At 44.8% G+C, this 27287-nt stretch overlaps 1 protein-coding gene across 1 annotated transcript in view; it reads left to right on the top strand.

Annotated features, from left to right (window-relative positions):
- F5 (coagulation factor V) overlaps window positions 1-27287 on the top strand; it is a 485541-nt gene that overhangs the window by 378337 nt on the left and 79917 nt on the right. The window contains exons 18-19 of the mRNA XM_068269820.1: window positions 193-372; window positions 3321-3437. Of these exons, the coding sequence (XP_068125921.1) occupies window positions 193-372; window positions 3321-3437 (297 nt within the window). The remainder of the gene's footprint in view (window positions 1-192; window positions 373-3320; window positions 3438-27287) is intronic.

The raw sequence follows: 27287 nt of genomic DNA, 5'->3' as shown, positions 1-27287 counted from the left end.
CGTTTTTTTTAAAGGTGCAGTGTCATCTTACTTCACCCTGGCCCACTGTCTACCATAGCCATTCATACAGTAAACTGGTACAGACAGCCATTTTTAAGACTGCATGTGTTATACATTGATTATTTGTTTTGTGTTTAGCATCATTTTAACAAATGCTGTCTTTTTTTGTCCTCATATTTTTTTATTGTTCAGCTATAAATGGAATAATTTACAACTTGCAAGGCCTTCAGATGTACCAAGATGAGCTGGTGCGATGGCATATGCTGAACATGGGAAATCCAAGAGATGTACATGTAATAAATTTTCACGGTCAGACTGTCACTGAAAGGTTAAAAACTGAACACAGACTTTCAGTGTTTCCACTAGAACCAGGTATAGCAAACATTTGATTTTTCTCATATTGTTTTGTACACATTTTCCTGAATCATTTGTTTGTCATATTTGTTTTAGCTCTTATTTTCATTTATAGAAACCAGTGATACTCAGCAATTAAATTAAGTTCCAGCTGTAAGGGCCCGTTTCCACTATCGCGAATCTGCATGCGTTTCCTGCATGCAGATTCGCACAGCCAATACAAGTGGATGGGCCTGTTTCCACTTGTCAGTTTTGCTGTGCGTTTTTTCTGTGCAGGTTTTTTCTGCACGGCAGAGCCCTCAGAATTCGCCTGCGTGTGGAATGCAGGCGAATCGCACACAATGTATTTAATAGGGAAATCGCATGCGTTTTTCCCATGCGTTTTTTGCCGCGTATGCGAATTCGCATAGGTACCAATGTAAATTCACACAGGCAGTGACATGGTTAAAATCGCATATACACTCACCTATGCGAATTCGCATGCGAATTTGCTGCAAAAAACGCATGCGGAATCGCATCCGCATGCGATTTCGTCAGCGGTGGATTCCGCACCGCAATAGTGGAAACGAGCCCTCACGCTAATTAAAATGTAAAGTCTCTAACATAGTAAAGTGCACTACAAAGATACAGACAGTTTGATCCAAAGATGATTAAACAGATGTCGGATGAAGTAGTCTAAAGGTGGCCAATAACGGTCCAATTTCTAGTGAAAAATCGTTTGAGCAATCAGAAATTCTGGTAGGATTGGTTGTAAATAATCTCAGTTGATGGGCCCAATCGATAATGAACGATTGGATTTTCGGCGAACCAAAATTTGGATTTTCTTGTTGGTTGTAATAGATAGGAAGCAAAGATTGGTTCGTTGATGGTGTAGAGAACGATTTTTCTTCCGATCAGAATTATCTGATCGCTCGAACAATTTTTTGCTAGAAATTGGATCGTTAGTGGCCACCTTTAGAAAGCAAAGACTATCCCTGCTGGCAACTGAACCTTATGCTGCAAACACACTTGAGATAAAAGTCCTTGGAAAAGGCAAAATCACAAACCAATTTTACCCCATTACATGTAGTATGAGAGCCATACTCTACACAGTCTATTCTATGGAGCTGCACTCCCCATCAGATAAAATCTTTGCAAGATTCTGCACACAAAGATGCCCGTACACATTCAAAAGATCATTATTTGCAAAAGATCTCTTCCTGCAATAGATCCATTCCTGCAAAATGCATTCATAGTCTATGAGATCTGCAGATCCTCATACACACCTTGTTTAACAGACTTCATCTGCATATCTGGCAATCATCTGCAGATCTGAAAATCCATCCTGGTGGATCTGATCTGCAGATGATTGCCTGTTAAACAAGGTGTGTATGATGATCTGCAGATCTCATAGACTATGAATGCATTTTGCAGGAATGGATCTATTGCAGGAAGAGATCTTTTGCAGATAATGATCTTTTGAATGTATACGGGCATCTTTGTGTGCAGCATCTTGCAAAGATTTCTATCTGATGGGGAGTGCAGCTCCATAGAATAGACTGTGTAGAGTATGGCTCTCATACTACATGGAATGGGGTAAGATTGGTCTGTGATCTTGCCTTTTCCAAAGACTTTTGTCTCAAGTGTGTATGCAACATTAGTTAAGAGTGCATGGACAGTGGGGTTAAATAAAGGCTTTGCATGATTTGTAATAAATAGTATACAATGTATGTCCCTTCCTGTACTAAGTTGTAGTATCCTGCTTATACTGTAAAATTTGCTTTACACAGCATCTGAAATCAGTTATTCAAACAGTGGTAATCTAAACTAAACTAACTAAAGCAGATGGTGAATGAGTGAAGGCTGTAAAATGACTGGTATTTAAAGTCCCTAGGTGGGGTTAAATACCAGATGATCATTGAGAAGTATTTCACTTTTCCTTCACCAGGCCAGTAGATCTTACGCCAATCATTTGTGGTGACATTACCAGCAAGTTGTCAACGTTCATGCAGGAAACAAAATCAACAGAAATCAGCCATGGAGAGGAAAAAACCTTGAAAATATATGGTGGTAATCATCTCTGTTACTGCATTTAAAAAAAGGGTACTTATCCGTTAGCCGGGCGCATCCGGCAGGTGGCGCTAATTACTATTCCTCCTCCAGGCCGACATGGATAGTAGGGAAAGATGTAACTCTGGTGGAGTTTTGTCGCCACCTAGAGGATGCGCCCGGCTAACGGATAAGTACCAAAAAAAGGTCTAAATTCAAGTGGAGCTATAGAGAACATTTCCCCTCTTCTTCAACAGATTAATTACATTAGTCTAACTGCTTAGCACAAACTCTTGTTTTAAAAGAAAATGCCTGAGATGGTTAATAGTTTTAGTTAATTTGTCCTGCAGCCTTACCAGGCAAATAAAATAAAATAAGTGCTACTTACCCGGGGCTTCCTCCAGCTCCAAGCTCCCAGCATGTCCCTCGCCGCAGCTCTCCCTTCAGCCGTTCGCCGCAGCTCCGTCCCGGTCCCCGTCGATGACATCAGGGCAACCTCCAGGTCAGCCTGTAGTGCGTCTGCGCGAGAGGCGCTGTATCAATACCACGTGGGCCGGAGCGGACTGCGCAAACTACAGGGGGATTATTATAGAGAATTACATGGCAGCTGTCATTATTAACTGAATATGATTGGGAAAACCGTTTTTTACTCAAATGACTTTACTTGTGTGAAAGACAGGTTGGGTAGTTACAAAGACAGTAAGGAACTGGGAGACAGGTTTTTAATTGTATGTATTGACTGTAGTTCCAACTTACGCAAAGATTTCCTTTAAAGTGTCCAATGAAGTACACCAAACTGAATGGAGTGTCAGAATTATTTTGCCACACTCTATGCATTTCACCATCTGCCCTTGCACAATCAAGTTTTCAATAAATAATTGGTATTTATATTGTCATTGCTTAAAATATGCTTGTATATTGTATTTTTTTTCGCAAAGGCTCTTTTGCAACTGTTGAAATGAAGCCTGCAAGAGCTGGCCTGTGGCAACTTGGCACTGAAGTAGCAGAGTATCAGCAAGCTGGAATGCAAGCAATATTCAACATCGCAGAAACAGGTAAGAAGAAATTAAAGGACAACTGAAGTGAGAGGTATATGGAGGCTGCCATATTTATTTCCTTTTAAGCAATACCAGTTGCCTGGCTGTCCTACTGATCCTCTGCCTCTAGTACTTCTAGCATAGACCCTGAACAAGCATGCAGCAGATCAGGTGTTTCTGACATTTTTGTCCAATCTGACAAGATTAGCTGCATGCTAGTTTCTGATGTGATGCAGACACTACTGCAGCCAAATAGACCAGCAGGGATGCCAAGCAACTAGTATTTCTTAAAAGGAAATACATATGGCAGCCTCCCTATACCTCTCACTTCAGTTGTCCTTTAAGTCATATTGGTGAATTACCTTTGTTTAGAAGACAATAATAATAATAACAGGCAGTCCTCAAATAGGCTACGTTAAGAGAGACTGTTTTTGAGTTAAATGTGTTTGTAAGTTGAGTCCTGTGTTAAACATGGTAAACTATAGATAAATTACTTATATTGAGACAACTCTGGATTTGGACACATAGTATAAACTGTGTTTTTTTTTTCAATGTGCTTTAAAAAAAATTGAAACTACCTATAACATGTAAAAAGAAAAATGTGCAATAAAAAACAGTATTGTATGTTTTGTTCATGAAGATAACTTTGTATCTATGAAAAAATGTAGCTTGAGTCATTTGTAAGTAGTGGAATGTCTGTATTCCAGATGAGCAGCAGCAGCCCTCCTGTCATATTTAATTGCCTCATTAGCAGAGATGACTGAAAATAAGACTATCAAGCAACTAATGCTAGGTACACACCATACAATTTACGATTATTTCCAACATGTCTTATCTGAACTTCGATTGATTTTTAATTTTTCCGATCCTATTTCCTTAGAGGTGAGCGAAAATTGATTGGAATATCGATCAGAAAAACGATCGGAAAAACAAAAAATTGTGTGGTGTGTACCTAGCATAAGCATTGAGCAGTCTAAGAAAAATTAGCACTCAAACGCCCGTGCACATGGCAGATGGAGGCCCCAGGCTCTGCCACCTCCCGGGACCCCCAAATCCCATGCAACAACAAGAGGGGGAGTGCAGAGGCAACAACAAGAGGGGAGTACAGAGGAGCCCTAGTGCTCCCACCACCAGGTGATTCACCCACGCTGCCTCTATATAAATGCTGAATGCAAAACAAACGAGAAGCAAATGCTCACTCCCAGCCAGCAGGGTCTATTTGAAAAGGGCGCCTGGAAAAAAGGGCGCCTGGTGGAGCCCATATATGCCAAATTTGGCTACAAAAAAGACGCCTGGTGTAGCCCATATACCAACTTCGGCTACAAAGGGTGCCTGGTGTAGCCCATATATTCCAAATTCGGCTACAAAGGGCGTCCGGTGTAGTGTTGGGCGAACACCTGGATGTTCGGGTTCGGGAACATTCGCCGAACATGGCCGCGATGATCGGCATGTTCGGGCCGAACCCCGAACTCCACGAACATCCCGCTTTTGGGGGCCCTATGGGGTCGCAGGCATATGGGGGGAGCATGCCCCGATCGCGGGGGGGGGGGGGGGGGGGGGGCGGAAATTCCCCCCACCCCCTCCGCTAGCGCTCCCCCCTCTGCCCGCTTCCCCATACAAAAGTTTGACGAAAGTAAAATAGTACCGGTGGTGGTGACTGGCTGCTGCAGTGGCTGGCTGGCACTATGAAGTGACTGAGAAGGAGGAGTCGGAGTAGGACGCGTTGAGGGAGGCCGGGCAGCGGGCGGTTCAGCGGTAGTACCCTTGTGGTACTTCCGCCCTTTCTCTGACCTCACGTCCTCTGCATACGAGGGTACGCGTCACGCGTACCCTCGTATGCGTCATCACGCAGAGGACGTGAGGTCAGAGAAAGGGCGGAAGTACCACAAGGGTACTACCGCTGAACCGCCCGCTGCCCGGCCTCCCTCAACGCGTCCTACTCCGACTCCTCCCCCCTTATGCCTGCAACCCCATAGGGGGGCCGTATTCGGCCGAACAGGGCCCTGTTCGGCCGGGCATTCAGCAGTTCAGGCGAACCCGAACAGTTTGGCCGAACACCACCAGGTGTTCGGCCGAACTCGAACATCACCCGAACAGGGTGATGTTCTGCAGAACCCGAACAGTGGCGAACACTGTTCGCCCAACACTAGTCCGGTGTAGCCCATATATGTCAAATTCTGCTACAAAGGGCGCCTGGTGTAGCCCATATATGCCAAATTCGGCTACAAAGGGCATGTGGTGTACCCCTGTAATGATCTGGGGGCGATTTCCACAGTCAGCGCACACCAAGTGCGCTGAAGCAGATGGAAATCGCCACAATCACAGAAGCAGAGTACCCAGTATATAATTGTAGAGAGGAATTCCAACCAGCAGGTGGAGCTGTGGAGTACAGAGGGACAAGTCCTTTGTACATCCACAGATGCCAGATTGAAATTGCACGATGAAGCAACACTGGGCAATATAAACAAGGTAGAAACTCAAAAGAAAGCAAGAACAGAGACAGACTATATGAATGTCTACCAATCTAGTCGCCACCCAGCAACGGTAGACATATCACAACAGAACAGACCAGAGTAAGAAAGCCAATCGCAAGAAAAGTGATTGCTATCAGCAACACAAGACTTGAGCAAAGACAGAGCATGAATTGAGTAAAGGAAGACACAGCAAATAACTACACTCTGAACGCCAAGGAAAATAACAAATGAACTAACTAAACACGGTCACCGCACGTTAAGCGCAACAGTGACAAAACGTACCAACCCTGACTAACAGATGAACACGGAAAACAAAGACAAACAGATAGCGGGAACGCTTGCTAATCAGTTGCCTAACACCAGACAACAGCAAGTGTTTGTTCCAGACAAAACAGACTGAAGGAGTAACCAGTAGCAACCGCTGCCAAGGTTATACTCCAAGACACAGACAAGGAAGATCAACCACCTCTAGAGCTAGGACGAATGCGATCTAGGAACAAGACTGAACGATTCACTATCAGCCACCGCAGGAGATAGTACAATCTCAAGGACAGGACAAGACAAGACAAGACTAGGCAGTACAAATAATACACAAACCTGACTGCACTAGTAGGAGTGCAAAATGCACTCCCCAAGAATTAACTACACTAGATTATTAGCAACAAGATACAAAGGCTGCGGCTCTAAGGTTAGTCTCACTAAACAGAAACTATGACGAGCCAGGAATTCTGGGAGGAAGTGACATTTATACTGAAAATCTTCAAAGGAAGCAGACAAGCAGGTTGCCAGATAAGTGGATGCAAATCAGTCACCACAGCAGCAAGCCTCCCAAATCTTGCAAATTGACAAAAAGGCCTATTTTCCCTGGACTGAACTATGCAACCTGCATAGGAAACCAACAAACTGTCCAGGGAATCAAGGCCAGCAGAGCGGATTCTGACAAGCCCATATATGCCAAATTCGGCTACAAAGGGCACGTGGTGTAGTCCATACTGTGTATGCCAAATTTGGCTACAAAGGGCGCCTGGTGTAGCCCATATATGTCAAATTCGGCTACAAAGGGCACCTGTTGTAGCCCATATATGCCATATAGTTTTAGTTTATAAAAAGGATGCTGTTATAAGCAAAATTTGTTGGGCTATAAAAGGGCTCTAGATATAGCCGAGAAAAGAGATTACTATGACCTCTCCCTACTCTCACACAGAACCCTCCCCTGATGGTGCCTAACCCTAACCCCCCTGGTGGTGCGTAACCCTAACCCCTCCCTGGTGGTGCCTAACCCTAAGACACCCCTGGTGGTGCCTAACCCTAAGACTCCCCTGGTGGTGCCTAACCCTAAGACTCCCTTTGGTGTTGCCTAACCTTAAGACCCCCCAGGTGGTGTCTAACCCTAAGACTCCCCAGGTGGTGCCTAACCCTAAGACCCACCCAGGTGTTGCCTAACCCTAAGACCTCCCAGGTGGTGCCTAACCCTAAGACTCCCCTGGTGGCGCCTAGCCCTAAGACCCCCCAGGTGGTGCCTAACCTTAAGACCCCCCAGGTGGTGCCTAACCCTAAGACTCCCCTGGTGGTGCCTAACCCTAAACCCCCTAGTGGTGCCTGACCCTTAGACCCCCCCTGCTTGTGATGCCTAATCCTAATTCCCCCCCCCCCCCCCCCCCTGCACCCCCGAATCAAAAATCTTGGCTATAAAAGGTTGCCCTTCTGTAGCAGAATTAAAAACCTTGTATTTATTTATTTTGTAGTCGAAAATCTTGTAGCTGAATAAAAAATATGGACTACAAAGGAGTGCCCTTTTGTAGCAGAATCAAAAACCTTGTAGCCGAATAAATAATATGGGCTACAAAGGGGCGCCCTACTGTAGCCGAATACCTTGTAGCCGAAAAAATATGGGCTACAAAGGGGCGCCCGCTTGTAGCCTATATCAAAACTCGGGCGCCCGTTTCACCACCTTGTAGCCCATATTTCCAGAAATAACATTGATGTCTATGGAGGTGCCCTTTTCATACAGGCAGCTCAGGCGCCCTTTTCAACTGATCCGAGCCAGCAATCTGCCCGTCAGCCAATTACGTGTAATGGTATATATCTGTGTCTATAGCACTAAATCTAGCAGGATTTGCGTAAGTTCAGCAAAATTTAGGTGAGAGGGTTCAGTTGGACATAATCATAGACTATGTCACCAGCAGGGGGCACCACGTGCAGGTATACCCTCCGGATCAGTTGAAAAAGGCACCTGGAAAAAAGGGCGCCTGGTGGAGCCTATATTTGTTAATTTTGGCTATAAAAAGGGCTCCTAGTGTAGCCCATATAACATCGGCTATATAAAGGGCTCCTGGTATAGCCCATTTATGTTAACTTTGGTTATGAAACGGATCCTTTTTTTAGCCCATATCGTTTTACTGCGGCTATAAAAATGGCACCTGGTTTAGCCTATATACGGTCACTTCAGCTAAAAGGCCTCCTTGTGTCGCCCATATATGGTCCCTTCGGTTATAAAAGGGATCATTTTGTAGCCCAAATATACCAATTTTGGCTACAGGAAGGGTTTTTTGTGTAGCCCATATACGGTCACTTCGGCTAAAAGGCTTCCTTGTGTAGCCCATATATGGTCCCTTCAGTTATAAAAGGGATGCTTTTGTAGCCCATAATATGCTCATTTTGGCTACAGGAAGGTGTCTGTTGTAGTCCATATACGGTCACTTCGGCTACAGAAACCACCTGGTGTAGCCTATAAAGGTTTTGCCCATATATATACTGTGGCTACAAAATGGCTACAGCTGTAGCCCATATATGCCAACTTAGTTACCAAAAAAATGTGCTTCTTGTAGCCCTTATTCTGCCAAATATTTTCCAAAATGGCACCTGTTATAGTCTTTTGCTGTGGATGTGTTGCATATAATGTTAGTAAAATATCGGCTACTAATGGACACCTTATAAAAAATTATCATACATCACTAAACTTGACAGGGCATCGAGCATACAACATACAATTGAAACAATGTAATAGAGTTCCATAAAAATCGATGACGCCATGGCATGTGCCTGCTCAAGCAAGACAACTAGGAATTTTTGGGATTGAAGTTGGTGTCATGGTCGTTCAAACATACAGCAAGCTGTCATGAACAAGTTGGTTGGAAGGATGCGATGCTGTACAGCGTACAGTATTCGAATGAAGGACGAAATCACCAGCTATGCAGACACCCTGTGTAGAAGTGTGTGTATTTATACATTACCTGTCAACGGTCAACATGCACGAGGTGGTATATGGTCAGCTACGACAACACAGAATTTTATCTCCAAGCAGACGACGCAAAATCGGATCGGTTGCAAAGGGCGCCTGGAAAAAGGGTGCCTGTCTTACTATCACACTCGGCGACACTGTAAAAAAGATCCAAATCATGCCAGGCAGGCATGAACTTTTGATATCATAACTACTAGTCAATGTGGAGCGAGTGAGTCACTAGCAAATGAGAAAGTAACTGTCAGAGTCCGCTCTGCTGGCCTTGATTCCCTGGACAGTTTGTTGGTTTCCTATGCAAGTTGCATAGTTCAGTCCAGGGAAAAGAGGCCCTTTTGTCAGTTTGCAAGATTCGGGAGGCTTGCTAATGTGCATCCACTTATCTTGCAATCTGCTTGTCTGCTTCCTTTGAAGGTTTTCAGTATAAATGTCACTTCCTCCCAGAATTCCTTGCTCGTCGTAGGTTCTGTTTGGTGAAGACTGACTTTAGAGCCTCAGCCTCTTTGTATGTTATTGCTGAATATTCTTGTGTAGTTAATTATTGGGGAGTGCACTTTGCACTCCTACTAGTGCTGTCAGCTTTGTGTATTATTTGTACTGTCTAGTTTTGTCTTGTCCTGTACTTGCGATTACACTCGATCTCCAGTGGTGGCTGATAGTGAATCGTTTAGTCTGTTTTGTCTGGAGCAAACGCTTGCTGTTGTCTGGTGTTAGGCAACTGATTAGCAAGCGTTCTCAGTATCTGTTTGTCTTTGTTTTTCGCGTTCATTTGTTAGTCAGGATTGGTACGTTTTGTCACTGTTGCACTTAACGTGCGGTGACCGTGGTATGAACGCGCTTGTCACTGTTGCGCATAACATGCGGTGACCACGTTTAGTTAGTTCATTTGTTATTTTCCTTGGCGTTCGGATTGTGGTTATTTGCTGTGTATTCCTTTACTCAATTCTTGCTTTGTCTTTGCGTAGTCTTGTGTTTCTGACAGCAATCGCCTCTCTTGCGATTGGCTTTCTCACTCTAGTCTGTTCGCTTGTTATATTTCTACCATCGCTGGGTGGCGACTAGATTGGTAGACATTCATACAGTCTGTCTCTGTTCTTGCTCTCTTTTGAGTTGCTACCTTGTTTGTATTGCCCTGTGTTGCTTATTCGTGTAATTTCTCTCTGGCATCTGTGGTTGTACAGAGGACTTGTTCCTCTGTGCTCCACAGCTCCACCTACTGGTTGGAATTCCCCTCTACTAATACAGTGGGTTGCAAAAGTATTCGGCCCCCTTGAAGTTTTCCACTTTTGTCACATTACTGCCACAAACATGCATCAATTTTATTGAAATTCCACGTGAAAGACCAATACAAAGTGGTGTACATGTGAGAAGTGGATGGAAAAAAATTCAGGAATCCACCTGGCATCCTGGACCCTGTTGGTGGTAGCGAAGAAGGCAGTCAAGCGGCCTGCAGGCAGAGATGCTGTGTAGCGACCGACTTAGTTTTGGGTGAGGCAGCAGCAGCCGGCAGGCAGAGATGCTGTGTGGGGACTGACTTAGTCTTCGGGCAGGCAGTCACACAGCGTGCAGGCAGAGATGTTGTGTGGGGACTGACTTAGTCTTTGTGCAGGCAGTAGCCCTCTGGGCTCCATGCCTCATTCATTTTGATAAAGGTGAGGTACTGAACACTTTTTTGACCTAGGTGACTTCTCTTCTCACTGACAATGCCTCCAGCGCTGAAGGTCCTTTCTGACAGGACGCTTGAGGCAGGGCAAGCCAGAAGTTGGATGGCAAATTGTGACAGCTCTGGCCACAGGTCAAGCCTGCACTCCCAGTAGTCCAGGGGTTCATCGCTGCTCAGAGTGTCTATATCTGCACTTAAGGCCAGGTAGTCGTCTACCTGCCGGTCGAGGCATTGGTGGAGGGTGGATCCGGAATGGCTAAGGCGAGACGTTGGACTAAAAAATGTCCGCATGTCTGACATCCCCATGAGATCGCTGGAGCATCCTGTCCTTGCCAGTAGCACCTTTATTCCGTTGTGCTGTGACATCACCCTTAAACGCACTGTAAAGCATACTTGCCAGCTTTTTGTGCAAGTGCTGCATCCTTTCTGCCTTCTGGTAATTTGGTAACATCTCCCCCATTTTGTGCTTATACCGAGGGTCTAGTAGCGTTGCCACCCAGTACAGGTCATTCCTCTTGAGTTTTTTTTATACGGAGGTCCCTCAACAGGCTGGACAGCATGAAAGACCCCATCTGCACAAAGTTGGATGCCGACCTACTAGCCATCTCCTCTTGCTCTTCCTCAGTGATGTCAGGTAAGTTCTCCTCCTCCCTCCAGCCATGAACAATACTACGGGAAAGGTGAGCAGCATAAGCCCCCTGTGACGCCTGCTGCGGTTGTTCTCTCGCCTCCTCCTAAAAAAAAAAAAAAAACACCTTCCTCATCTGACTCCTCTTCCCCAGATGGCTCCTCCTCCTCCCCCTCCTCTGTGCTGCAGGTGTTGATGACGAATCTGTTTCTGGTCGTGATGTTTCCCACAACTCTTCCTCCTCCTCCTGTTCATGCTCCTCTACAGCTTGATCCACCACTCAACGCACGGCACACTCCAGGAAGAAAGCATAAGGGATCAAGTCGCTGATAGTGCCTTTACTGTGACTCACCAGGTTTGTCACCTACTCAAACGGACGTGTGTCCAGTACTTCGGACAGAAAATGCCCAGCTCCCCAGAGCATGACCTTTGAGCGTAGCTGTACAGACACTCAATAATAATCAGAAAACTAGTTGCGCTGGGCCTAAAGTATATTGTATATTAATTTCACCAATAATAGGTACACGTTAGCTGAATAAAAGGGTATCCATATATTTATTCAAGATATACTTATAAAATATAAAATAAAAAGATATATATATCAGCTGTAGCATAAAAAAACGATTTCATATCACAATGGTGATGTACATATTTCATACATAATATATGTGCATATATTGCGCTCAGTCCCTATGCATATCATCCATTCACTCAACCATACACAGACCTTTCAATGTGCACAAAAAATGAAACTGAGATAAAAAATATGGAAGAAAAAAATGGGGAAGAGAAAAATCTATGCCGTATATTCGCTGTGAATATTTAAATTGTTATGTATTTCTGCATAGTCTTTAAATCCTTTAGTAAAGATAGACTGTATTCGAATATTCCAGTATAGATATCCTGTGGGGGGCTGGTTGTCGCAAAAATATCCTCCTCACTGTAGGGTCTCTGTATAGAGTTTTGGTCTATATTCGTTATTACAGTCTATAGTTCGCGTGGCAATGTATAATCAATGGTATTACTCACGTCCCTAATGTCCTGGTAGTTATCAGGCAAAGGTCCAATCTCCTCGTGTTCCTGATGTCCTGGCAATTATCAAGCAAGGGTCCAATCCTTGAGTCAGAGCTCCGGCCGGTAGCTCAATGACTCGATTCAGCGTGTATCCTCAATCCGTCTCGCCGTAGCAGATGAACATGAGATGAAGATCAGTATGGGATACCACATGAACAACAAAAGGACACAAAACATCATAAGAAAACATTGGAATGTCTTCAGGAGAGACAAGATACTGAATGCAATTATCCCGGAAGTACCATCCTTTATATTTAGGAAGGCCAGCACAGTAGGCTTAAAAGTGGCTACAGCTGCTAATATGAGGAATGGACATAAAAACATCAAACTTGGAGAAGGTTTTGTTAGATGTGGAAGATGTTCTAACTGTAGAGATACGAGAGGATACAACAAGATTACAGAGATTACTACAGAGGGTGGCCCCATGAAGATTGATGAATTAATTACGTGTGACACAAGAGGAGTGATTTACTGCATAAAGTGTCCATGTGACAAATACTATGTAGGTAGAACCAAACGATTACTTAGAGAAAGGATAGGAGAACATCTCAAAAACATGAAGAAAGGATGGGATGGACATCCCTTATCAAGACACTATAAGGAAACACATAATTGTAGCATCCATGACACTAAATTCATAGGCCTGGAAATAGTAAAAAGAGATCCCAGGGGGGGCGACTATATAGCCAGAATGTCCAAGAGGGAGAGCTTCTGGATTTTTAACCTAGGAACTATGGCCCCCAGAGGACTGAATGCAGAGTTTGAGATATTTGGGTTTTTATGAATGCAAATGCATGTATCAGACCTATCCAGTGTGGCAGACAATCCATATGTGCACTGGACCATGTGGCCTCTATTATCCTTATGCTATTGGTCCTTATATATATCCCACAATTGTCCATATGAAATTACCACCGACTATATATCCCTCTATTTTTTAATCCATAGGGGATATTGTATGTATGTATATACACATATATATATTTTTTATACTCTTTATATTTTACTCTTTTTATATATATTTTTTATATTTTATATTTTATACTCTTGAGGACCATCAGTTTTTGAAATCAAGTTTGAGATGTTTTTTATCCTTGATGTCTTTCATCTCCAAAGGAAGGGGAGGGAAGTTTTGAGGGAGAGATGGGGTTGTGCGCGCGTGCGTGTGTACACTGCATGCACGCGTGCTTCACATGTGGATTTCCGTGTGTGTGCATGCGTGTGTTTGTTGTGCGCGGGCACGTGCGTTTTTACACAATCGAGAATCCTAAAATATCTTCATTCCCCAGAGCTTTTTCATTTTTACTATGATCACTTTTTTCAACCTTTTCATTTTTCTCATCTACTTGATGTATTTGAACATCCCCACAAAGTACAATTGCATGCAAGAGAACTCCAGCGTGCAGGATGTATGAGGAATGTATATCTGATATAAAGCATCCCACTAAGACCCAGGGGAATCCATACCAGGAGGAGGGGACAAGTTAACTGAGTATATCAATCCGGAAAACGGCTGTTCATAAACCACAGGCTTTGAGAAAGGCGGCCGTAGACCGCTGAAACGCGTAAGCCCTTATCCTACATCTCACGCCGCCTAATATTGTTATAGGAGTGAGTATCTTGTGGCCGCACTCATTGGGCACAGTACGCATTCAACCACTCCAGTTGTAACTTAGCAACAACTTAGTAACATAGGACGCGGAGAGCAGGTGACGTCACCAGAAGTTGAACCAGCCGTGACCCGGAACCACTACGGCGAGACGGATTGAGGATACACGCTGAATCGAGTCATTGAGCTACCGGCCGGAGCTCTGACTTAAAGATTGGACCCTTGCTTGATAATTGACAGGACATCAGGAACGCGAGGAGATTGGACCTTTGCCTGATAACTACCAGGACATTAGGGACGTGAGTAATACCATTGATTATATATTGCCACGCGAACTATAGTCTGTAATAACGAATATAGACCAAAACTCTATACAGAGACCCTACAGTGAGGAGGATATTTTTGCGACAACCAGCCCCCCACAGGATATCTATACTGGAATATTCGAATACAGTCTATCTTTACTAAAGGATTTAAAGACTATGCAGAAATACATAACAATTTAAATATTCACAGCGAATATACGGCATAGATTTTTCTCTTCCCCATTTTTTTCTTCCCTATTTTTTATCTCAGTTTCATTTTTTGTGCATATTGGAAGGTCTGTGTATGGTTGAATGAATAAATGATATGCATAGGGACTGAGCGCAATATATGCACATATATTATGTATGAAATATGTACATCACCATTGTGATATGAAATCGTTTTTTTATGCTACAGCTGATATATATATCTTTTTATTTTATATTTTATAAGTATATCTTGAATAAATATATGGATACCCTTTTATTCAGCTAACGTGTACCTATTATTGGTGAAATTAATATACAATATACTTTAGGCCCAGCGCAACTAGTTTTCTGATTATTATTGATTTCCCTGTCTATATGAGGAAAGTGGGTCCCCATATTCAACTAGTTTGCAGCGGGTGAGATACACACACTTATAAATAACCTACATAAGCGCCCTCCATCTTTTATAAGTTTTCTCTGTACAGACACTCGTTGACAGCTTTTTCCTGTTGTAGCAGGCGGTCAAACATGAGGAGCATTGAATTCCAGCAAGTCAGGCTATTGCAAATCAAGCGCCTCGCCGTCAAGTTGTTTCTCTGCTGAATATCGGCCAAGCACGCCATGGCCATGTAGGAACGCCTGAAATGCCCACACACCTTCTTGGACTGCTTCAGGAGCTCCTGTAAGCCTGGGTACTTACACACAAATCTTTGGATTATAAGATTCAGCACATGTGCCATGCAGGTACCCTGCATGGCACATGTGCTGAATTTTATAATACAACTTTCCCAAACTCAAACCCGACAAGAAATTGCTGCAGTTGTCACACACCACGTTGCCGATCTCCAGTTGGTGCGGGGTCAGCCACTGATCCACCTGTTTGTTCAGAGAAGCCAGGAGAGCTGCTCCAGTGTGACTCTCGGCTTTGAGGCAAGACATCTTGAGTCCAAGATGGCGTGACACCATCGTACCTGGCCTGCAGCATAGGCCGTGGGGAGCTGGGGGGGGGGGGTGTAGTTGGAGAGGAGATCGCAGCACCAGTAACCCAATGTGCTGTGTAAGTAATGTACCTACCCTGACCATGCTTTGCAGACCAGGCATCGGTGGTCAGATGGACCCTTGACCCAACACTGTGTGCCAGAGATGACACCACTTGCCTTTCAACATCACGAAACAGTTTGGGTATCACCTTTTTAGAAAAATAATTGTGGCCTGGTATCTTCTACTGCAGTGTCCCAATCACCACAAATTTTCAGAAGGCTTCAGAGTCCACCAGCTGGTATGGTAACAGCTGGCGAGCTAACAGTTCTGCTAAGCCAGCTGTCAGACGCCGGGCCAGGGGGTGACTGGAAGACATTCCAGTCACCTGCTGCTCAAAGATTTCCTTAACGGACACCTGGCTGCTGTGGGCATAGGAGCAGAAACCTCTCAAGGTGAGAGGCGGAGTGGAGGAGGGTGGCTGTGAAGGTGCAAGGGATAAAGCGGTTGAAGATGCTGCACCTGAAGGAGGAAGAGGAGGCAGAGGGTGGCTTTGCGTTTGTGTGCTGCTTTTCCTCAGGTGGTCATCCCATTGCTGTTTGTGCTTTTTCATCATGTGCCTTCGTAAAGCAGTTGTCCCTACATGGGTCTTGGTCTTTCCATGACTAAATTTTTGGTGGCAGAGAGAACAGATGGAATATATTATACCTCTATATTAGGGTACACATTACAACTAGTGCTAGGGGCACTTTATTTATTCACCCAGTTCTCTCTCCCTCTCTCCCTGCTTAAAAATCATCCTTCATTCCTCACACAGCTCACAAATATATTTCACCGTTCACAGCATGCAGGAGACATGAGGATGAGGCTAATCTGAGGAGGTAACAGGTAACTAGATGTGCTGTAATATTGCTGTAACTAGCAGTCAGGGAGATGAACTATTTATACACTACTGTGGCTTGCTTGTGACCTAATGCTAGGTACACACCATACAATTTCTGGTAAATTTACCTGCCAGATCGATTATTTCCAACATGTCTGATCTGAATTTTAATCTTATTTTTATTTTCTGATCTTTTTTTAATCTTCACCTCATAAACCACATCTTCGAGCAGACATGGAAGAGGTGAGTGATCCCCGCCCGTTGCCTCTTACACATAGCTGCAGCCAGCACAGAACTTTTTAAAGCTGGAGGGGAGCGGAGGACGGGGTACCCAGGCGAGGGGGGGGGGGGTCCTGCTCCCCTCCCCGCCGCTAGGCCCAATACCCCCTGTCTGCCCGCTATCCCCTCCAGCTCGGGCGGCCCCCCACACGCACGGCCTGGGGGGGCGGGGGCGGCGATTTCTTTGAAGATTGCCTCAGGCGGCAAAAAGTCTAGGGCCGGGCCTGCGCATACCTCCAATGACGCGGCAGACACAGTGTGTTCAGAGTAATTTATGACAGGAGCGAGATAAGAGGGAGACGCTCTCAGCTCCTGTTACAGCCTATTGACGGGCATATTAGCAAACATAAAACACAAAGACAGGAGGGCGAGAAGGGGAGAGAAGCTCTCAGCTCTTGTTACATTGGCAGGCATATGAGCAAATTCTACAGCAGCCACATGAGTTGCAACTTGTGAGTGAGTGTGTGTGGAGTGGGGGGAAGCTTTAACTCATTTTTACCCTCAGCGTCGGCACCTACAAAAGTGGGCTATTCCTCTGTCCACTGCTGTCTATAGGAAACTGTAAAACAGGTTTATTGACAAAAAAAGCATTACATAACAAAAGTATGTGTAGAGTCCTTTATTTATAATGCTTTTACATCCCTTACCAATGCTGCCACAAAAAATACATTCTTCGATAGAATTCCTTTAAGTCATAACTTACCAAAATATGTCAAAATAAAAGCCTAGTAGACATTCTGCATATAAATAAAAGACTAAAACATAAATTAGTTGAATTAATTACATTTATGAATAAACTGAAAAAATTGTGAAACTGTACAAATATGGCAGGCAGAGAGTAGTCAAAATCCAGGCAGAGGTCGGTGCAGGCGGCAGGCAGAGAGTAGTCAAAATCCAGGCAGACTTCAGTGCAGGCGGCAGGCAGAGAGTAGTCAAAATCCAGGCAGAGGTTGGTGCAGGCGGGAGGCAGAGAGTAGTCAAAATCCAGGCAGACGTCGGTGCAGGCGGCAGGCAGAGAGTAGACAAAATCCAGGCAGAGGTTGGTGCAGGCGGAAGGCAGAAAATAATTCAAAATCCAGGCAAAATTCAGTAACTGTAAGGCCCCGTTCACACTTGCGGTTCGAGTCCACAAGTGTCCGGGGGTCCTGGTCCGGGGGCTGCAAAGAGACCGTACGGGTCTCTGCGGTGGCCACAAGGCGGCACAAGTTGCGGATCCGGAAAGTATCAAATCTAGATCAAACTAGATACATTGCAGTGCCAGAAAGGCACCGCAAGCATGGGGGATACCGGCGTGTAGTCCGGGCCCCCCAAGTGGCATAGGACCGGTGCTGGAAGCATCTGGTCCTATTGCCAGTGTGATGAGAAACATCCGTTTCTCATTGCACAGCATGGCCGCATGTGGTGGGTCAGAATCCGGCCCGGGTGCGTGGGCCGGATGACCGGACCCAAAAAATAGCGCATGTTGGAAAAGTGTCCGGAGTCCGGATCCGATCCGGCTCCGTTCTGTATGTAACGGACGCATGTGTACGTCCGCATAGACTTTGCATTGCTATGCGGAAAATACGTTCCTTTTGTACAGTATACGGTGCGGATCCGACCAGGCGGATCCAGACACGGAACGCAAATGTGAACCAGGCCTAAGGCAGAAGCAGTTAGTTCAGAAGCAGTTGGGAACCAAATGGCTACATTGTTGACATCTTGTGCTTTCAAATGAGCTTATCTGCCATGGCAGTCAGGTGACACAGGCGAGAGATCAAATTACAACTTGTGATGAAAAATGAGGAGGAATTAGACAAGCTAAATTCTCTACAGTGGCTTGCAAAAGTATTCGGCCCCCTTGAAGTTTTCCACATTTTGTCATATTACTGCCACAAACATTAATCAACTTTATTGGAATTCCACGTGAAAGACCGATACAAAGTGGTGTACACGTGAGTAGTGGAATGAAAATCATACATGATTCCAAACATTTTTTACAAATAAATAACTGCAAAGTGGGGTGTACGTAATTATTCAGCCCCCTTTGGTCTGAGTGCAGTCAGTTGCCCATAGACATTGCCTGATAAGTGCAAATGACTAAATAGAGTGCGCCTGTGTGTAATCTAATGTCAGTACAAATACAGCTGCTCTGTGACGGCCTCAGAGGTTGTCTAAGAGAATATTGGGAGCAACAACACCATGAAGTCCAAAGAACACACCAGAGAGGTCAGGGATAAAGTTATTGAGAAATTTAAAGCAGGCTTAGGCTACAAAAAGATTTCCAAATCCTTGAACATCCCACGGAGCACTGTTCAAGTGATCATTCAGAAATGGAAGGAGTATGGCACAACTGTAAACCTACCAAGACAAGGCCATCCACCTAAACTCACAGACCGAACAAGGAGAGCGCTGATCAGAAATGCAGTCAAGAGGCCCCTGGTGACTCTGGACGAGCTGCAGAGATCTACAGCTCAGGTGGGGGAATCTGTCCATAGGACAACTATTAGTCGTGTACTTCACAAAGTTGGCCTTTATGGAAGAGAGGCAAGAAGAAAGCCATTGTTAACAGAAAGCATAAGAAATCCCATTTGCAGTTTGCCACAAGCCATGTGGGGGACACAGCAAACATGTGGAAGAAGGTGCTCTGGTCAGATGAGACCAAAATGGAACTTTTTGCCCAAAATGCAAAACGCTATGTGTGGCAGAAAACAAACACTGCACATCACTCTGAACACACCATCCCCACTGTCAAATATGGCGGTAGCAGCATCATGCTCTGGGGGTGCTTCTCTTCAGCAGGGACAGGGAAGCTGGTCAGAGTTGATGGGAAGATGGATGGAGCCAAATACAGGGCAATCTTGGAAGAAAACCTATTGGAGTCTGCAAAAGACTTGAGACTGGGGCTGAGGTTCACCTTCCAGCAGGACAGCGACCCTAAACATAAAGCCAGGGCAACAATGGAATGGTTTAAAACAAAACATATCTATGTGTTAGAATGGCCCTGTCAAAGTCCAGATCTAAATTGAATTGAGAATCTGTGGCAAGATCTGAAAACTGCTGTTAACAAACGCTGTCCATCTAATCTGACTGAGCTGGAGCTGTTTTGCAAAGAAGAATGGGCAAGGATTTCAGTCTCTAGATGTAAAAAGCTGGTAGAGACATACCCTAAAAAACTGGCAGCTGTAATTGCAGCAAAAGGTGGTTCTACAAAGTATTGACTCAGGGGGCTGAATAATTACGCACACCCCACTTTGCAGTTATTTATTTGTAAAAAATGTTTGGAATCACGTATGATTTTTGTTCCACTTCTCACATCTACACCACTTTGTATTGGTCTTTCACGTGGAATTCCAATAAAATTGATTTAGGTTTGTGGCAGTAATGTGACAGAATGTGGAAAACTTCAAGGAGGCCGAATACTTTTGCAAGCTACTGTATATACATACAGGACGCATTTGTCTCTCTTTTCCTTCTGTCCGGTCCAGATTGGGGGGGGGGGTCGGAAATTAGGCAGGCTAAAGTGTGTGTATGTATATATATATATATATATATATATATATATATATATATGTGTATATGCATGTAATATACACATATATCTATTCATCTATATATATATATATATATATATATATATATATATATATATATATATATATATATATATATTTATATATATATATATATATATACAGTGGGATGCGAAAGTTTGGGCAACCTTGTTAATCATCATGATTTTCCTGTATAAATCGTTGGTTGTTACGATGTCAGTCAAATATATGTAAATATATAAAATGTCAGTTAAATATATTATATAGGAGACACACACAGTGATATTTGAGAAGTGAAATCAAGTTTATTGGATTTACAGAAAGTGCGCAATAATTGTTTAAATAAAATTAGGCAGGTGCATAAATTTGGGCACTGTTGTCATTTTATTGATTCCAAAACCTTTAGAACTAATTGGAACTCAAATTGGCTTGGTAAGCTCAGTGACCCCTGACCTACATAACAGATGAATCCAATTATGAGTGAGAAAGAGTATTTAAGGGGGTCAATTGTAAGTTTCCCTTCTCTTTTAATTTTCTCTGAAGAGTAGCAACATGGGGGCCTCAAAACTACTCTCAAATGACCTGAAGAAAAAAATTGTTCACCATCATGGTTTAGGGGAAGGATACAGAAAGCTGTCTCAGAGATTTCAGCTGTCTGTTTCCACAGTTAGGAACATATTGAGGAAATGGAAGATCACAGGCTCAGTTGAAGTTAAGGCTCGAAGTGGCAGACCAAGAAAAATCTCGGATAAACAGAAGCGATGAATGGTAAGAACAGTCAGAATCACCCCACAGACCAGCACCAAAGACCTACAACATCATCTTGCTGCAGATGGAGTCAATGTGCATCGTGCAACCATTAGGCACAGTTTACATAAGGAGATGCTGTATGCGAGAGTCATGCAGAGGAATCCTTTTCTCCACCCACAGCACAAACAGAGATATAATAAAGCACATTTGGACAAGCCAGCTTCATTTTGGAATAAGGTCCTGTGGACTGATGAAACTAAAATTGAGTTATTGGGGCATAACAAAGGACGTTATGCATGGAGGAAAAACAACACAGCATTCCAAGAAAAACACCTGCCCATCATGCTGTAGGGCTGTGTGGTCAGTGCAGGGACTGGGAATCTTGTCAAAGTTGAGGGATGCATGGATTCCACTCAGTATCAGTAGATTCTGGAGACCAATGTCTAGGAATTAGTGACAAAGCTGAAGCTGTGCCGGGGCTAGATCTTTCAACAAGGCAACGACCCTAAACACTGTTCAAAATCCACTAAGGCATTCATGCAGAGGAACAAGTACAACATTCTGGTATGGCCATCTCAGTCCCCAGACCTGAATATAATTGAAAATCTGTGGTGTGAGTTAAAGAGAGCTGTCCATGCTTGGAAGCCATCAAACCTGAATGAACTAGAGATGTTTTGTAAAGATAAATGGTCCAAAATACCTTCAAGCAGAATTCAGACTCTCATTGGAACCTACAGGAGGCGTTTAGAGGCTGTCATTTCTGCATAAGGAGGATCTACTAAATACTGATTTAATTTCTTTTTTTGTGGTGCCCAAATGTATGCACCTGCCTAATTTTGTTTAAACAATTATTGCACACTTTCTGTAAAATCCAATAAACTTCATTTCAATTCTCAAATATCACTGTGTGTGTCTCCTAAATGATATATTTAACTGACATTTTTTATCGGAACAACCAATGATTTATACAGGAAAATCATCACACCGCCACCGCCGCACTGATTGGCCGCTGGGTCCCCGAAACAAGAGGATATGGGGATCCCGGTGACCAGAGAAGCCACAGACAGCTGCAGATTGCGCGCAGGACTCCAAAACACAATGCAAATTAGGGAATTCTCTACCCCGACCGGAGCTCGGGCTTACCGCTTGCAGCTACTTTTTCTTACCCCAAGCTCAGGTCAGGGTTACCGCCAGGGAGGTTAATAATAGGCACAGTTTTACAATATTTCATGGTTTAGAAAGATACCAAATAAACTACCTTTCCCGCAGGACTTCTTGGCTCAAATCAGGTACTGTACAAGCCTTTGGGGAAACAGAGGGATAAAAACACCTAACCTACTGTACATAACGCAGCTAGGCGGGTGGTACTATCAGATTTAAATGTACCAGCAACTGACCGTCCTTTATCTATTGCTGCACCTGTTACTGCTAATGAAAATGCATGTGTCAGTGATAATTGTGAGATAAATATTGCTGTAAATTTTCTGGCTATCACACACACTATGGCCAGCCACGTGAACTCAGAGCCGACAGAACGGACCCCCTCTGGCGATTGTGACCTTAAGGTGGATGACAATCATGCTAAAGGTGATAAGTCTTGTGATGCCAATGTTTGTGTTAATGATGTGCATGATTGTGAGACTACGCTGGCTGATGCTGTCAGTGTCAATGGTAGTCTTTGTTTAGGACTATCCGGAGGGGTCTCGGTCCCCCCTCATATCTCTGACCCCCAGGTCAATGTCAACATTATAGTGATTTACACAAAATGTGATGTCAGTTGTGGTGTAGCTGTGCAGACACACACAATACTGTTGGTGACCTGGGCTCAGAGCATACAGGCATTCCTGTCAGCTCTGACCTATGGAAATTTGATTTTCAGCAGCTGACCTCAGCTCTCACTAGGCAGCTGGCTGAGTCTTGTAGTTCCACATCTATGGGGGTACTACCGAGCGACCCCAACCTGCATGCGCTTAGTTGCCAGACCGCTAAGCTGCCAGCAGCAGAAGCTCAATCAGAGGTGTACAGGGAGAATGGTAAATACTCCAGTGAACCCATTCCCCAGGTAGCAGACACCCCAGGTGAAAACATGGTCCATGTGTATCTGTTAGAAGCCCATGCAGACAGAACGCTGGAAGTTCTAGGAGTGTGAAGCCAGTTACAACAGGGAGAGACAGATCCACTGTCAGGCTTGCTAGCTCCCACACGAGAATTGGCGGATGATATGAATGTCACCCCCCACCTCTCGTACTCCCAGAAGGCCTCACTGAAGCGCACTGTGCACCCACAGTGAAACCTTTGTAGGAACCCTGGGCAGACAAATACAGCAGTTCACAGAAGGGACACAGGAACTCACAAGCCCTCATGGCCGATCCCCTTTCGCACCCCTCCTGAGGTGCAAGTAGAAGTAATGAGGAAGTTTGAGGAGATGTTACAGATAGCTGTCCTTCAAATTTCCTCTAGCGTACAGGCTGCCAGGTTCTGTAAGGACGATAGGAGGCCGGACGACATCACCATAACCAATCCCATGTCTCCAATCCGGTGATCTGTTAGATTGGCTGGCATCCGCCAACTATCCAATGGACATGGATCTGAGTTGCGGATACTGGCAGATTCCAGTCGTGCTTGAGGAGCACAAGGAATCCACATTCATCATGTCATTTGACTTCAACGCCTCAATGCAGATGTCTTTTGGTGTGATAAATGCCCAAGCCACCTTTCAACAAACCTTGAATTACCTGTTGGAAGGTGTAATGATCGGTGTAACACAGGGAGGGTCTGATCACCGGTGAACTGCAGTATCACCGACAATGCAGAATATACCCGATTATAGATGATCTGCAATATCACCGATAATCAGATATATACACTAACCTCTGGACACCTGAGTAACGAGTGAGTGTTATGCAACAGAAATACTTAGAGAACACACAGGGGAATGTTCCTTCCGAAGGCCTAGACTCTCCCGAGGGAGGAGCTAGGCTGAGAGTAGGAAGGACAGAGTGTGAGTGACACCAGAGAGGGTGTCACTAACAGGTCTGGGAACTGCCTCTAACAGCAAGGCCAGTTCTCGAGGTCGGGCAAGCCAGGTCGTTAACACACAGACAGATGAGGTACAGATTCAGGAGACAAATACGGAATCCAATGGACAGGCAGAGTTTGGCAACGGAGTATCAGAAGTAGCAAGGTACAGAATCAGGAGGCAAATACAGAGTCCAGGAACGAGCAGAGTTTGGCAACAGTAGATCAGAAGTAGCAAGGTACAGAATCAGAGTTCAAAGGAATGGTCAGGCAAGCAACAAATAATACAGTTCAAATTCCTGACGCTAAGGTGTGAGATCCTTGGCCGTCAACACCTTTGGAAACTGAGAAAGCAAGCAGGGGATACCGCTCTACTGTACCGTGGCAGACAGTGCAGGAACACAGGCAGCCAGGCCCAGGTAGTCAAGATGTAAAGGAAGGGAGGTCCGCACCAATGTCTCCAAAATCGTTAAAATCGGTATATTTATTGAGGACGTATCCAGACATACAGAAAACACTTGACTAACATGTTTCGGACGCCAAGTCCTTAATCATAGTCATTTTTCAGCTTTCTCAGTGAGGTTTAAAAAGGGGGGGGGGATGGAACAATGAGAGGCGGGGCATGGCCCAACCCACAAGGCAAAGGGAGGAGAATGCCTAATGTATTCCGTCTCTCACTAATAAAAGTTGCCATCCCCGAACCTAACAAAACAAAATTAAAACCATACACAAAGATAAAAAAGGAGCAAGAAATAATCCATCACAAAAGAAGAGAACAATGGCAGGCCTGGCATGTAAATGTATACATAGGACTATGCAAAATGTACAAAGGGCATCTGTCGCTGCACACATTTTTTTGAAAATTAGACATAAATATATACAAAATATGGATTAATAAACTAAGCATATAGTTACACAAAAATCGTCAACCTGTAACCAAAGCCAGATCCCACCTGGCGTTTAATCCATGTGGCGATCTGGTTCCAAGGCGAAAGATCCAGAGTGCCTCCCTTTTTCTAATCATTGCATGTAGGTCTCCTCCTCTCCTGGGCAGGAAAACCTTTTCGATGCCCTGGAAGGAAAAGCCAGACATGTTACCACCATGTACAGTGCGAAAGTGCCTAGCGACATTAGAAATATTCTGGGTCAGCCAATTAGCTCCCAAAAAATGTTCAGAAATTCTGGCCCTGAGCGATCTGGTGGTGCAGCCCACATATTGAAGTGAACAAATAGAACATGTAACTAAATAGATCACATTTTTTGAGCTGCAGTTAATAAAGTGCTTAACAGTAGATCTAAATCCATTATGCAGGGATTCTATATACTTAGTCCCTACATGCAGCTCACAGTAATTACAGGACGGGATTGCACATTTGTATGAACCCTTAACCGAAAGCCAAGTGGTAGAGTCAGCTCGAGAATTATACATGCTAGGGGACAGAAGGCTGCCCAGTGTGGGAGCCCGCCTACTGACAAAACTGACGCCATCCCGAAGAAAAGGCCGCAATTCATCATCACCTTCCAGGATAGGTAAGTATTTATTTATGATATGTTTCACTTCCTGGAATTCAGAACTGTAGGTGGTCACGAATGCAGGCCTCCTATCGGGAACCCGGTCAGTGGCGTTTGATCTAATTAACTGAGTTCTTGACATGGATGCTGCTCGCTGTCTGCCCCTCTGAATAGTCCACCTGGGGTACCCTCTTTCCAAAAGACGCTTCTCAACCGCTGCAAACTCACGTCTCGCAGCAGCCTCGTCCGAGCAATTCCTGCGGGCTCGAATGAATTCGCCCACCGGAACTGCCCGGACGGTATGTGCGGGATGACAGCTGGTAGCCCGCAATGTAGAATTCCCAGCACAGGGTTTTCTAAACGTTTTCGTATGAACAGTCCCCAAGCCCAAGTCCCCCTCCAAGGTCAAATCTAGGTAATCAATGGAGGTGGAATGCCATACATGGGTGAACTGTAAGTTGCACCGATTGTCATTAAGACAAGCCATGAAGGATTCCACCAGGCTCGGGTCACCCCTCCAGACCACCAGGATATCATCTATGAATCTCCCGTACCACGCAACCCGCTCTAGATGGCGCCCCCCACCCCCAAAGATGTGGAACTCCTCCCACCAGCCCATGTAGAGGTTTGCTAATGAGGGCGAGAACTTGGCCCCCATGGAGGCTCCACACCTCTGGAGGTAGAAGACGCCATCGAACATGAAATAGTTGCGGGTCAGGAGATATTCAGTAGCTGCACAGATGAAAACACGGAGGTCAGAAGAGTAACCTTTGGAAACTATGCTAGTACACAGATACAGACAAGGTCTTGTAGTGATCGCAACGGCAGACAACCAGTGAATGACCAGCACCCAGTATATATACTTTAGTGCTCTCCAGCACCTCCCTTAATTGCTGGACCAATGAAAGATGCTGCAAATGTCAGCTGACCGGCCTGGTCAGCTGACCTTCCTCTGACTGCCATAAAAGCCCTGCCTCTCTGCGCGCGCACGCGTCCTCCTAAACCAGTGTGGACTATCAGTCCCAGCCACACCAGTCATGTGTTGTAATGTAGTTGCCGTATGGGATGCAGAATCCGCCGCCACGCTGTCCGAGCGTGCAGCGTTTCCCCCACGTCCCACCTTACTGAGCGAGGCAGGCCTATGTGTACAAACCGCTGCGTCATGACGCGGCGGTTTCTCCGCGTTCCTCTATGCCAGACGCGGAAACAGCCGCCTCATCTTGCGTCCATGCGGCGGCTTTTCCGCATTTCTTCACAGAAGGCAAGCCCGATTGTCCAGTCACGTACCCAGATGACATCACTGTGTTCCACCCGCCATGGGAGCAACATTGTGATCACTCATCCCTAGTACTAGGACAGCCAATCTGACTGTTGAACCAGACGCAGATCAGATCGCCATGACAGAGGTACAGGTCTCTCTGGGAACAGCGGGGTACTACAGGAAGTTTGCCAAGCCCTGTAGCATCCTGGCTGAACCACTGACCAACGCAATGGGTGAAAGGCAACCCCCCCCAAGGTCATGTGGAACCCAGGCTTTCCCACTGTAATGAACCCAAGTAGCGAATTGGTATTGTTTCAGTCATGGTCTTGGGTGACCATTCCTTCCCAATCTTGGAAGGGGAAGATATGTGACACCTTCGATATGTCTTTATGAATATGTCATACCGAATTTGAGTCACAAGTGCACATTCCATCGACAATACAAAAATGACATTTT

This window comes from Hyperolius riggenbachi, chromosome 2 (genome assembly GCF_040937935.1).
Source record: "Hyperolius riggenbachi isolate aHypRig1 chromosome 2, aHypRig1.pri, whole genome shotgun sequence".
NCBI classification, from domain to species: domain Eukaryota; kingdom Metazoa; phylum Chordata; class Amphibia; order Anura; family Hyperoliidae; genus Hyperolius; species Hyperolius riggenbachi.
The sequence above is the reverse complement of the archived record's forward strand: the minus strand, read 5'-3'. Positions and strand labels throughout refer to the sequence as shown.